Source organism: Taudactylus pleione, unplaced genomic scaffold (assembly GCF_031769625.1).
Source record: "Taudactylus pleione unplaced genomic scaffold, aTauple2 ptg000170l, whole genome shotgun sequence".
Lineage (NCBI taxonomy): Eukaryota > Metazoa > Chordata > Amphibia > Anura > Myobatrachidae > Taudactylus > Taudactylus pleione.
This window is the reverse complement of record NW_028284572.1, coordinates 10,953,531-10,967,113: the sequence shown is the minus strand read 5'-3', so window position 1 is coordinate 10,967,113 and position 13,583 is coordinate 10,953,531. Positions and strand designations below refer to the sequence as shown.

At 45.0% G+C, this 13,583-nt stretch overlaps 1 protein-coding gene across 1 annotated transcript in view; it reads left to right on the top strand.

Annotated features, from left to right (window-relative positions):
- Positions 1 to 13,583, top strand: part of TMEM131L (transmembrane 131 like) — a 135,220-nt gene that overhangs the window by 117,101 nt on the left and 4,536 nt on the right. Inside the window, exons 32-33 of the mRNA XM_088475318.1 lie at positions 1,343 to 1,463; positions 3,775 to 3,863. Coding sequence (XP_088331444.1) covers positions 1,343 to 1,463; positions 3,775 to 3,863 — 210 coding nt within the window. The remainder of the gene's footprint in view (positions 1 to 1,342; positions 1,464 to 3,774; positions 3,864 to 13,583) is intronic.

Below are 13,583 nucleotides of genomic sequence, written 5' to 3'. Positions count from 1 at the left end.
CTGGCCAGTTAATTCTCTCTCTGTTCCACATAAGCCATGGACACATCTGTCGATGGACTTCATTACCGATTTTCCGCTTTCAAACAAGTTAAACACAATCTGGGTGGTGGTTGACCGATTCACCAAGATGGCTCACTTCATACCTCTTACTGGTCTTCCGTCAGCTCCCAAGTTGGCACAATTATTGATACAAGAAATCTTCAGACTCCATTGACTTCCTCAGGAAATCATCTCTGACCGGGGAGTGCAATTTGTCACCAAGTTTTGGCGTTCCTTGTGTTCTTCACTTCAAGTCAAATTTCTCGACTGCCTATCACCCCCAATCCAATGGTCAGATGGCAAAAGTCAACCAAGATCTGGAGTCATTTCTTAGTTTATTTGTATCCTTCTCTCAGGACAACTGGGCTGAACTGCTTCTTTGGGCGGAATTTTGTCACAACAATCAATACCATTCTTCATCTTGTTCCACGCTCTTCTATGCCACCTATGGTCTTCATCCTCGAGTTCCTGAATTTCAGCCTCTTCCTGCCTCACAGGTTCCAGCTGCTGACCGCACCTCGCAGCACTTCTCCAACAGTTGGAAAGAGATCCGCTCCTCCTTTGTGAAGGCTTCTGAGTGGTACATGAAGTCTGCTGACAGGAAGAGGAGTGCAGTTCCCAGTCTCAAGGAAGGTAATCGAGTTTGGCTCTATACACGAAATCTATGGTTGAGTGTCATCCATGAAATTTGCGCCCCGCTACATTGGGCCATTCGCCATTGAGCATGTACTCAACCCTGTTTCATTGAAACTCAAGCAACCTCACTTCCTGAGGATATCAAATTCCTTCCATATTTCTTTATTGAAACCACTCATACTCAGCCGGTTTCATTCAACACTTCCAAAGGCACCCAAAGTCCAGACTCATCGTGGAGTTGAATATGAAGTGGCAAAGATTCTGTTCTGTACGTCTCCAATACTTAATTGACTGGAAGGGCTACAGCCCAGAAGAACGTTCCTGGACTTTTGCCTCTAATGTCCACACTCCTCAGTTGATCCGAGTGTTCCATGCCAAATTTACACAAAAGCCTAAAAGGTTTTCGGGGGGGAAGGGAGGGGGTGATTTAGGTTAAGGCTGCGGAGGGGAAGATTAGGTTTAGGCAGCAGGGAGGGAGGGTTAGGATGCTTACAGTCGGTATCCTAACCCTGTCTGGATGCCGGCATCGGAATTCTGGCCGTCGGGATTTCAAGCACTGGCAACCCGCACTCAGCCCCTAGAATCTTTACAGTAATTAGAAATAAGAAATTGTCAAACACAATGATGATTTGCATTATATCAACCTCCTTTGTCAATGTTTCCATAGGTCTGTATCCACAGGAAGATGTATGGCCGGCACAGCCTGTGTGCCTAACTAATGATCTGAACTATAACCTTGAGAGCACAGTGACCTGTGTAGCGCAGGATCCCCCACCTGTGCAGAACAAGTATGTGTTGGGGTCTGTGTGTTTTCATTCAAGTCTATGTATTAGCATCTGATTTGTTTCTTAAAATACATTGCTGTAGCCACAGGCATATTTTCTTTTCTCTTCTTAGGTTAGAATAATATACATTGTAAAATATCCTTGCTTTGTGAAAGCAGTTTAAGCTATATACGTGTCCTCATTTTTGCTGTTTGCCTAGATCTCCTGAAGCCTGAATTATGTTTAGATTTTTGCGTGGAGACAGATGTATTGCAGGGCTGGAATGTGGGAACCAACCCACAAAGTTAGGATAGATTAGCTAGTGAAATGTACTGATGAACGTGACAATTGCAGATTATATCTGACTGTATATTACAAAACCAGTTTGTCTTGCTCTGCCGGAACCACAATATTTATTAATTGAGGATCGAGAAAGTCTAACTGAGTGAGTGTATCACATCACAATATTCTATTTATATTTTGAAATAGTTAAACATGGAATTAAAATGATTAATTTAAACACAAGAGTAGTGGGCTATTATAATAATTTAATCGCTTCTCAGCCCAGCAAAAGTGGGAAACATTGTTAGTATGTAACTGTCAGCAGATACAAAGCATCTCTCACTTTGTGATATATTTGATGACTGGCTACTGTAACAATAAGAGCTTATAATTACTATCATAATTTTATCTCTCTCCAAGCTTTGATAATAACCCCTGATAGTCTGTAGAATGATCCAGATACTTAAATCCTAAAGTCCACTGAAGAGGGCAAGAGGATTGGGAGACGACCAGCAATTGGAAATATATTTGATTTGTTCCAATTAATGAGTAAACCTGAAAAACCACCAAATGTATTGACTATTCTCGGCAGAAGCATTTGCATCTTCCAAAACTAAGAGCATATCATCTGCATACAGGGCTATATCATCCTCTAGTACCCCAGCCCTAAGGCCACATATACCAGTAGTAGTATGTAAAAGATATGCCATGTGCTCAAAAGCATGCATAAATAGGGCAGGAGAGAGAGGGCACCCCGACGAGTCCCTTTGGCAAGGAAAAAAGGGGCCGTAGTACAACCATAAATCGAAACATAGGCTGCCGTGGAAGAGTACAATAACAAAATCCAGCGGATAAAATGAGGACCAAATGCGAATTTATGTAGGACCTCCCAAAGCTAGCTCCATTCAACCGAATCGAAGGCCTTGGCAGCGTCAAGAGACACCACCACACACCCGGCCCGATAAGGTTGCAGATAATAAAAAAAGCTTTAGAAGATTCTGAACCGCAGACTTCCCAGACATTAAACCCGTTTGATTCGGATGTATACTTAGTACTTGTCAGTAATCATTCTGTGCAGGACAATTTCTTAGGAAACATTGCAAAATATGTAGAGTTATTGTAAACCACTAAGGATCGGATTGAATTAACCGCGAAAAGGCACGGTTTGGCTAAAAGTTTTCACAGGTGAGAACTTTTCGCACAAAACTGCGAATAGTGCAATCCTATTGTCGAAGTTCCCTATTTTTGCTTAAAAAATGTGGGGACTTGGTTCAGAAAACCTTGAACACCCCGCTAATGACAAACTAGGCAAAAAAATATTTTAATCAGCTTAATTTGGCCAATAATGATATGTACATTTTAATGTGGAAAAATTAAAAGTAGTGGAAAATGTGTTTAAAGTAGTGGGTCAGGTAAGGGAGTGGGCTCACTCATAATTTTGCCTAAGAACACTGCCATGAATATAGAATGGTACCAAAACATCCTCCAAGAGCAACTTCTCCCAACCATCTAAGAACAGTTTGGTGACGAAAAATGCCTTTTCCAGTATATGGAGCACCTTGCCATAAGGTACAAGTGATATCTAAGTGACTCAGGGAACAAAACATCAAAATTTTGGGTCCATGGCCAGGAAACTCCCCAGACCTTAATCCCATTGAGCACTTGTGGTCAATCCCCAAGAGGCGGGGTGGACAAACAAAAACCCACAAATTCTGACAAACTCCAAGCATTGATTTGGCAAGAATGGGCGGCCATCAGTCAGTATGTGGCCCAGAAGTTGATTGACAGGAGCCAGGGCAAATTGCAGAGGTCTTGAAAAAGAAGGGTCAACACTGCAAATATTGACTTAATGTAATTGTCAATAAAAGCCTTTGACACTTATGAAATGCTTGTAATTTTACATCAGTATGCCATAGTAACATCTGACAGAAAGGTCTAAAAACACTGAAGCAGCAAACTTTGTGAAAACCAATACTTGTGTCATTCTCAAAACTTTTGGCTGTAATAAGTTGCTTTGTATGTAAAAGGATGTTTCCATTTTGTTTTGTTTCAGCTACATCAATTGGAATTCAACATGTGATGGTCAGTTTTCTGGCATGTATGGTTCGCTGGAGACAAGCGACTTTAACTCTTACACTGAAGGTAAAAGCTTATACTTGAAATATATTGGAAGTGATTTTTGTCAATAGATTGCAGGTAGTAATGAAAGGTGGATTATTGTTTTGTTTTTTGTTATTTTAAAAACTGTCCTTTTAGTGTTAATATATTCAATATACCACACAAGTCAAAATTTTGGTTTTTATGTATGTGTTTCTATTGTAGCAAACATTTTGCAAAAAAAAGTGCATCCACCTTGCTTCTACCTTAGAAAGAAACGGAACCCTGTTACTGGACTGTGCTGTGTGAGACCTCTGTGTAGCCTGTAGTATGGAAGGGTGTCTGACCCTGCACAGCAATAAGAGAGCACCATTTACAAATAACAAATATTCATTAATGTCTGCCAGAATAGAGAACTGAAACTAGAGTCTTCCTCATATGAAATAAGAAGCAGAACTATACTTGCAAGCAATATCTCACCACAGCAGTTAGGCAGATGGTTCTCATATACGGCCATTTGTAGCTAAGTCTTGTTCTGCCATCAGATTTTGAGACCTATTTTTCAGTATTTTGGCTTTGATTAGCATCATGTGTACTATGTTGTAACTTAATTACAACATAGAGAGGTTTGGTTTGTGCTTTGAAACCTGATTTACAGTAGGCACGATATATGGAAATGCAGAACTACATTCATCTTCCCACTGCAGCTCTAGTGTAAATCACAGCATTTAAGGGCTGTGTCAACAAAAGTGGTTACTGTGAAAATTTTTATCTTCTTTTCATTTAATGGGGGAGATTCAGGGGTCTATTTACTAAGCAGTGTTAGGAGACTGAGTGAAAAGTGATAAGGTGCCAGCCAATCAGCTCCCAACTGTCATCTCACAGGCTGTGTTTGAAAAATGACAGTTGGGCGCTGATTGGCTGGCACCTTATCACTTTCTTATTACTTTTCACTCTGTCTCCTAACACTGTTTAGTAACTAGACCCCTCAGTCTAAACCTGGAACGACCCGCAAAGGCACGTTGTGTTCAGTAATGTTACTAGTTTTCCCTCACACCCCATAAAGTGGGCAAGGAAATTAGTGGTGTTGGGTTGCCGTATTGTACCGTGATGTTCGCAGACAAACATCACCAAATCGCACTGCAGGGTATAGAACCTAACCCATAGGGGGGTATTCATAAATCTTGTAGGGTGAGAAAGTCTCATCCAATCAGCTCCTAACTGTCATTTTTATCACATGAATGTAAACAAGCCACACAGGCAGGCAGGAAAGAATTATATGTTTAAGAAATTTCTGTTTTAGTATATTTAGTATATGTGGACAGTTTTCATAGATCTCTTCTAAAGAGTCGAAGGAGATATAATTACAGATGTGTCCTCGTATATCTAGACTCAATACGCCACGCAGCGTGACTTGCTTGGTTGGAGTGAACCGCCAGGTCCCGTGCTACTCTGCTAGCGTCAGTTGTCTTTTTTTGCCGGAAATGTATCTGTCGCAATGCGATTTGGCTAGGATGCACCAGGGGACTGTGCTGATTAATTTGATGTGTGACACTTGTATAACTGTGTGCGACTGAGTCTGTCTAAAGCTCAACGGAACTTGGAATGAAAAAGTTGCGGTCGCTACATTGTAGCACATGGGTCTTCAACCCGTGGCACGCGGAGCCGTTCCCCGTGGCCCGCCGATGGTTAGTGTAGTGCGGATCGCAGTCGCCGATGGTTAGTGTAGTGCGGACCGCAGTGAGTGCGGTCTGCTCTACACAGAAACAAACACACCGCGTCCGGCAGTGTGTTTGTTTTAGCAGCCAATGAGAGTCAGACAGATTCTCACTGGCGTCTGCGCCCACTGCAGGAGCCGGGCTGGAGCTCACTCATGAGCTCCGCCTTCCGGCTCCCGTAGTGGGTGATGGGAGAGACGTCATGACGTCTCTCCCATAGTGCAGAGCGGGCCGGGAGGACGCTGGAAGGAGGAGCGGACAGTGGCAGGAGCGGGGATTCAGGTAAGTGTCTTTGTGCAATATATGTAAGGGGCACTGCATAGATGTGGGGGCACTGCATAGAGGAGACTACTACTGGGGACACACTGCTTAGGGGGGACCACTACTGGGGACGCAATATTAGGGCCACTACTGGGGCCACTGTATAGAGGGGACTACTACTGGGGGCATTATATAAGTGGCACTGCATAGGGGGGAGTACTACTGGGGGCACTATATAAGGGGCACTGCATGGGGGGGACTACTACTGGGGGTACTGCATAATGGGGACCACCACTGGGGCCACTGCATAGGGGGGGGGATCACTACTGAGGGCACTGTATAAGGGGCACTGCAGAGGGGGCTGTTATAGGACATAATTGTTTGAGGATGGGGGCAACTATCTGACATAATGGAGGAGGAGGGACAGTTATGGGCATAATTATAATTGTGGGAGGGGGCAGTTAAGGGACATAATTGTGTGAGGAGGGGGTAGGTTCGAAATACCGCAGTATAACTTAGTGGCCCTCAGGCTTCGTTGCATATTTTTATGTAGCCCACACTGTCTTAAAGGTTGAAGACCCCTGTTGTAGCACTTAGTATACAGATTCAGAGATTGTCGTATATAAATTTAGTAAGTGTCACACATCAAATTAATCAGCACAGTCTGCTGGTTTGTCGTAGTCGCATTGATACTTTGACACATTTTCGGCAAAAAAGACTCCCGATGCTAGCTGTCTCTCACGGGACCTGGCACACCGAGAGGGGCTTTTTAGCGCGACTGCAGCAAAGATGTGTAAGGACACATCTGTAGCTTATACACTTGTTTTTTGTAAATAAATTTGTCTGATGGTAAATTGTTATCCCGCTGAAAATGAAAGGAACCTACACTCCCTTTGACTTTTCCATTTGTTACTAGTGAGAAAGGCCATTAAAATGTGATAACCTCCATAAAATAGAAAATGTCAGTCTGCCTTATATCTGTCATGTTCCAGTTTCAATGCGTTATACCCTAAGTATCCATAACAGAAAAATCTTTATTATGCTGTGGTACAATATAATCCTTATATAGTGATTGTCTGATTTTCGTTTTGTTGTATTTTATTGCTGCAAATCTTTATTATAGGTTATCTTTTTATGGTCTATAAAGACACTATATCATATTTATTGTTTTACTTCTCTAAAATCATTCATTTCTTGATATGTTTTTTATTGCACTTTGTTTAGTTTTTTTCTTTATCATCTTTAATGTTCAGGACACACTTTGCAATGGTTTATTGTATCATTGGACGCACTACGGAGTAAACATAATGGCCTGTGATATGCAGGCATTGGCGTGATTCTGGCAGGTCTGAGTTTTTCAAACTGGTTTTACTTTTTAAATCATTGCCACCATAAAATAATGGGCAGACTCACTCAGGTGATTACATTTTCCCAACAAATGTGGCTGTAGGAAGGCATTTGTAATGCAACTACCAAGGCTATGGATAGACTAATGCATTTTCTTAAGATATTGTCACAAAACGGTGTGCTCCAGCTTTTAAATAATGTTTCATCTTCAGGGTCCATAGGGCTCCACGGGGGAGACAATGGGGTGTAGGAGGGACTTGGAGGACCGGACACCAACAGCAAAGCTTTTCAATCCCAGGATGCTCCGGTCCTTCCCCCTATACCCCACCCACAGCCTGAGGGCAACTGTTTTGTTGGTGTCCAGCAGGAGCTGGTTCACCGTTTTAACAGTGGGGCTGCTATTAAACAGCCCAAGCTTATTTTTTTATGATTTTGTTATTTTCATTCATTTTACTTCTGAGCAGCAGCGTGAGACAGTCCTTTGGATGTCTGCACTGCTGCTCCATCACCCCTCTGCGGCACCGTGACACCAGCCCTCTGCAAGGTACTCTCGGTGGGGTTCTGTGGGGGACCTAGCTAGCAAGGTTCCCGGGACTCAAGGGGACAGGTAAGGCGGATCCCCGCTTGCAGGTAACCGCGTCCAATGCGAAGTCTTGCCTCTGGTCTTGGGAGACAGACCGGAGGCGCTGATGTGGACACCGGTTCGCCTGGGACTCCACTAGACCACCAGGGAGTACAAGCACTGGCGCAAGGCACAATTTAAGGCCAGGGGACCCAGTGATTAATGCCAGCATAGGGGAGAAGGCGCTCTCCCTGCAGCCCCTCCCCCAGCTCAGGGCGCCATCCCACTGCGGTCTTGCTGCTCCCTGACCTGCTCTTCCTTCACCCTCCTCCCCCACTGACTCACAGCAGCCATTTGCTGCAATCAGGTCTACGGGAACGCTGGGTCCAGTCTCCTTGTATACCTCTCCCTAGGGCCAGGTTTTACAGCGCTATATTCTACCAGCCACTGCGGTCTGGGTAGTTAATTTTAGTGCCCACTGCAGTTATATTGTATATTCTGCATTTGTATGTGACTTGTGCTAGCTCTGCTGTATGTTTTAATTTTTCCTATTACTGTCAGCTTATTCCTTTCCCTTTATTCTACTATAACCCTGGCATACTAAAGTATAGGGGGTTCATTGTACCTCACATCTCCCTATATTTGTAAGGGCTATCACATAATATATATTGCTGTTGCGCACTACACTGTGCCATATTGCACATATATCTGAGCTGCTCACTGCACAGTGTCAGATTGTGTGTGACAATATTCTTGCAGCTATGTCTGGCAGAGGCAAGAATAACAAACAACCTGCCGCTCCCACTCTGGTGTCTTGGAAGTCCAGCTCAGCAGGCTTAGCTTCAGAGGACCACATTCAGGATGGCCTTTGTGTATCTTGTTATACTACCCCGGGCCCATCAGCCCCGGTGTCCTCTCCTCGGGTCCTACCCTGGGCTACTTTTTACAGGTTGCGGACCACCTAACGGTCCCTGTGGTAGCTCCCTTTATGGGATGGCCACAGCCGGTACTCCCTGCAACTCCCTTGCCTCTCCCATGGGTAGATGTACTTTCTACCTCAGTGCAGAGTCTGGCGGATGCCTCTACAGCCTTTCAACAAAGGTTGCTAAAGGAGAAACTCTTACCTAGTAAACCTACTAAGCGTGCTGTGTTATCTTCCCAATCCACCCAGCTATCAGATTCTGAATTATCTGGAAAGGCAGAAGACTCAGATCTATCTCACTCTCACTCCCCCTCGGGAGACTAGGAACCCGCCTCTAAATTGAATATACCTGTACTTTTGAGAGCTGTAAAATCTATTCTACAAATAGAGGGGACAGAAGCTGCTCGTAAGTGTAGTGTTACCAGAGTTTCCTCACTCTGATCAGCTATCTGATCATATGAGTGAGGCATGGAATATGCCCAGTAAAAGATTTCAGCTGCCTAAACATTTAAGTTCCTTTTACCCTCTTCCCGCTATTGATTGCACTAAATAGGAAGTTCCCCCAGCAGTGGATTCTCACCCGACGTATCTGGTGAAGAATGAGACCATATCGATCCATACTGCAACCTCCTTGAAGGAGACTACGGATCGAAGGATGGAAGCTTGTCGAAATCAATATACTCTCTTACAGGAGGCATTACTTGTCCTGCTAGGGCTATGGCCTGGGTGGCAAAAGCCATTGAGAGTTGGGCAGGGGCCCTAGAAAAGACATTTCCCTCTGATGCTTCGAGGGAACAAGCTGTCCTACATATCTCACATTAGAGATGCAGCCTTCTATTTGTGTGAAGCAGCTTATGGATAAGGGGTCTCCTACATTCCAAGACATCTCCCACTCCTGTAGTAACCCGCCGTATTGTTTGGCTCTGCTCATGGAAGACAGATTTGACCCAGAATTAGACTACCTTGGCAGCTTCCAAGACTGCGTTCCTGCATTTGGCATATAATGCGAAGCCTCGGATGTCGTCCTTTCATCCTCAAAGAAAAGCTAAAGGTCAGTCCTTTCCAAGGCATCTTCTAGGGCCTCCAAGCCTAGGATCAAACAGACCTGGGCTACTAGATTTCCACCTACCAAATCTGAGGACAAGCCTTCAGCTTGACGTCTGCCTTTCCCAGGGTGGGAGGCCGACTTCTTCAATTCGCCCAGTTCTGGCGTCAGAGCACATCAGACACCTGGGTAAGAGAAGTGGTCTCCCACTATATGCCATCACCTTGCTGAGGTGACCCTCCCAGCAGTTCTTTTGCACAGGACCTCCATCAGACTCAAGTAAGGCACTGCTGCTCCAAAAGGACATTCAGTCCTTGCTGTTCTCAGGAGTAATAATCCCAGTCCCCTCCTCACAGCAAGGGAAGGGCTATTATTCTACCCTTTTCTTGGTTCAGAAGCCCAACAGATCTCACCGGCCTAACCTCAAGTCTCTGAACAAGTTTATCAGGGTGCCCAGGTTTTGTATGGAAACCCTCTGCTCTACTATCCTGGCTATGGAACCTGGGGACTTTTATTGTGTCTCTGGACATTCTGGATGCTTACCTACATGTACCTATAGCGCCGTCTCATCAACAGTATCTCCAGTTTGTTATACTACAGTAACATTACCAATTTCAGGCTCTGCCTTTTGGCCTTTCAACGGCTCCTCAGGTCTTTACCAAGATCATGGCATTTATGGCGGCCTAATTTTGTCGTCAAGGGATCAGACTGCTCCCATACTTAGACAATCTCTTGCTGTTGGCTAGCTCCCCAGAAATTCTTCACCGCCATCTACAGGTAACCATTGCCTTTCTAACATGCACGGTTGGCTGATCTACTGGAAAAAGTCTTCCTTGACACCTTCTCAAAGAATGGTACATCTGGGATGCCCTTCTGCTCCACGGGAGGTTTCTGTCCTCCCTGAGCTCGCCTTAGGACACCTGAGGACACTCTCCGGTTCAGAGAATCTTCTTAACAGCAGACAAAATCTCGGTATTACAATACTGGGTGTGCAGACTACTACACAGTCACCGAGTGTCAATTCACTCTGCAATGCAGACCCTGGGATCCATGGTGTCCACCTTCAACATAGTGGAGTTTGCTTAGTTTCACGACAGGCCCCTACAACACCTGATCCTCTCCAGCTGAGGCGGTCTTACCAATCAACATCCTGGAACTCCGAGACATCTACAGAGGTCTCTCTCTGGCTCAGGATATTATTCAGAGCAGGCCAGTGCAAGTACAGTCCGCAACACCACGGCAGTGGCCTACCTTAATCACCAAGGAGGCACTCAAAGTCCGACAGCAATGGCAGAAGTGTCCCACATTCTCACATGGGCCGAACGCCATCTTCCAGCCATCTCTGCTGTATTCATCCCAGGAATTCTCAATTGGGAACCGGATTTCCTTAGACGTCACGACGTGCATTAAGGAGAGTGGTCTCTACATCTGGAAGTCTTTCAACTCCTAGTGGACAAATGGGGTCTACCAGATGTGGACCTCATGGCCTCAAGACGCAACCACAAACTTCCAGTGTATGGAGCCAGGACAAGGGGTCACAACGCGGCCTTTGTGGGACCCATTATCTGTGAAGTGGAGCTTCCATTTGGCATACCTCTTCAACTTCCTCTGCGGCTAGACCTGTTGTTTCAGGGTCCCTGCTACATCAGGACCTGGCCCGCCTGTCTTTAACGGCTTGGCTCTTGAGACATCCCTCCTAAGGGCTAAGGGATTTTCTAGCTCTGTGGTCCAGACCATGCTCAGAGAACATAAACCGGCCTCGGCCAGAATTTTGGCATACATTTTTTCAGTGGTGTGCTCCTAGAAACTATGACCCTCAAGTTTTTAAGGTTTCTAGAATACTTTCCTTTCTTCAGGCTGGTCTCTGCCTAGCATCTCTGAAAGTGCACGTCTCTGCCCTCTCCATCTGGTTCCAGCGCAGAATTGCTCCTGTATCGGATGTTCACGCCTTCCTGGAATGTCTTCTATGTATACAACCCCCCTTTGTCCCTCCTGTGGCTCCATGGGAATTGTCAGTGGTTATCCACGCACTTCAGGCACCTCCATTCAAACCCCTCGAATATGTATATGTCAAGTGGCTCTCTGCTCTTCTGCCCGTAGTGTATCGGATTTAGGGTCGCTCCCCCTTTTTGATCTTTCATCAGGACAGGGCTGTTCTTAGAATGCACCCTGGATTCCTTCCCAAGGTGGTTTCTCGTTTCAACCTTAATGAGGAAATTGTGGTTCCGGCCTTTCAATCATCAGACCTCTCGGCAGTTGAGGCCTCTTTAGATGTAGTCCGTGCTCTGAAGATCTCCGTGGACCGTACTAGTTCCATCAGGAAATCGGACTCCCTCTTCATCTTCTATGGATTCCATAAGAAGTGATGGCCAGCTAAAAAACACCAGATGGAGCCGCATGACTATCTCACAGGCTTACACGCAGACTGGCCTCCATGTACCGGCTTCAGTATCTGCTCATTCTACTCGCTCTGTGGGTCTCTCGTGGGCAGCTTGACGTGGAGTCTCTGCTGAGCAACTATGCAAGGCGGCTACATGGTCCTCTGTCCACACCTTTCTAAGGTTCTATGCCTTTGATACATTTGCCTCTCAGGATGCTTCCTTCGAGCGCCGGGTTCTCCTCTCAGCTCAGGAACGTCCCCGCCCTTGAACAACTGCTTCGGGACATCCACCATTGTCTCCCTTGTGGAGCCCTGTGGATCCTGAAGAAGAAAAGGAGAGTTATGGTAAAACTTACCCTTGTTTACTCTTTCTTCGAAGTCCATAGGGTCTACAGGGCACCGGCCCTGAAGCACATGGCTTCTATGGGTTTATTTTCTTGGTCACTTACCACCTCCTGTGTTAGAATGTGATTCTTCCTTCTCTCCTATCCTGCTCCTGCTTTGGGCTTGTTAACAAAACTGTGTTGCCCTCAGGCTGTGGTCGGGGTATAGGGGGAAGGACCGGAGCATCCTAGCATTGAAAAGCTTTGCTGTTGGTGTCCAGTCCTCCAAGTCCCACCTACACCCCATTGTCTCCCCTGTGGACCCTATGGACCGAAGAAAGAGTTAACAAGGGTAAGTTTTACCATAACTCTCCTTTTCTAATCCGCACCTGTCACCCAGCATTTAAGCACTACACAGCAGCATTCTCATGCTGTAAACGTTTTTAAACATCAGGCTGTAATAATATTTTTTTCTGTTTTTCATGCTGTTATTAATGTTTTATGATTCTAGACTACTATTGCAACTACAATCACATTCTTTAGTGAGTAGAGATTTGTAATGCCCAGTTGAGACTCTGTCTGCACTGCCAACTGCGTCTATGTATGGCAGCCATTTGTATTTGCCTTCAAGAGAGATTTTGATATGAGAGTTCTTTTTCTTAGCTAACCTCCCACAAATCATTATCTGATCCATGCTTAAAATATACTTTTGGTTTCCTGCTGGTAGTTTTTAAATGTCTTTAGCCAGAAGGATAATTTATATACATTTTTACTCAGATGGTTTTGATATATAGATGTACCGGAGGCAGTATATAAGGGACTACTCCTTGCCTGCCTAACGTAAAGCAGGGGAACACATCATCTTTTGGTCAGTGGGCCACATTGGACGATTGTACTCATTTGAAAAGGTCACAATGAAATTTTAACTTGCTTAAAAATTTTAAATACGTAGAAACTATTAAAGGAAAATATCCTCATTGCTGTACTATCCCTCATCACTGTTCAACGCGCTGTTGGGATGGAAGTGCGCGCGCTGGTGGCTGGTGGTGTTCCTCTTTTACACTGACATCCACTCGATGTGCACTCACTGCTGCAGTCGGGGAAATAGCTATTTGGTCGCTTTGCACTGTGAGTGTGCAATCACAATAGAAAAAGGGTAGGGGAAAGCCTGAGCACTGGTAAGACAAAAAATAATAGATTGACAAGA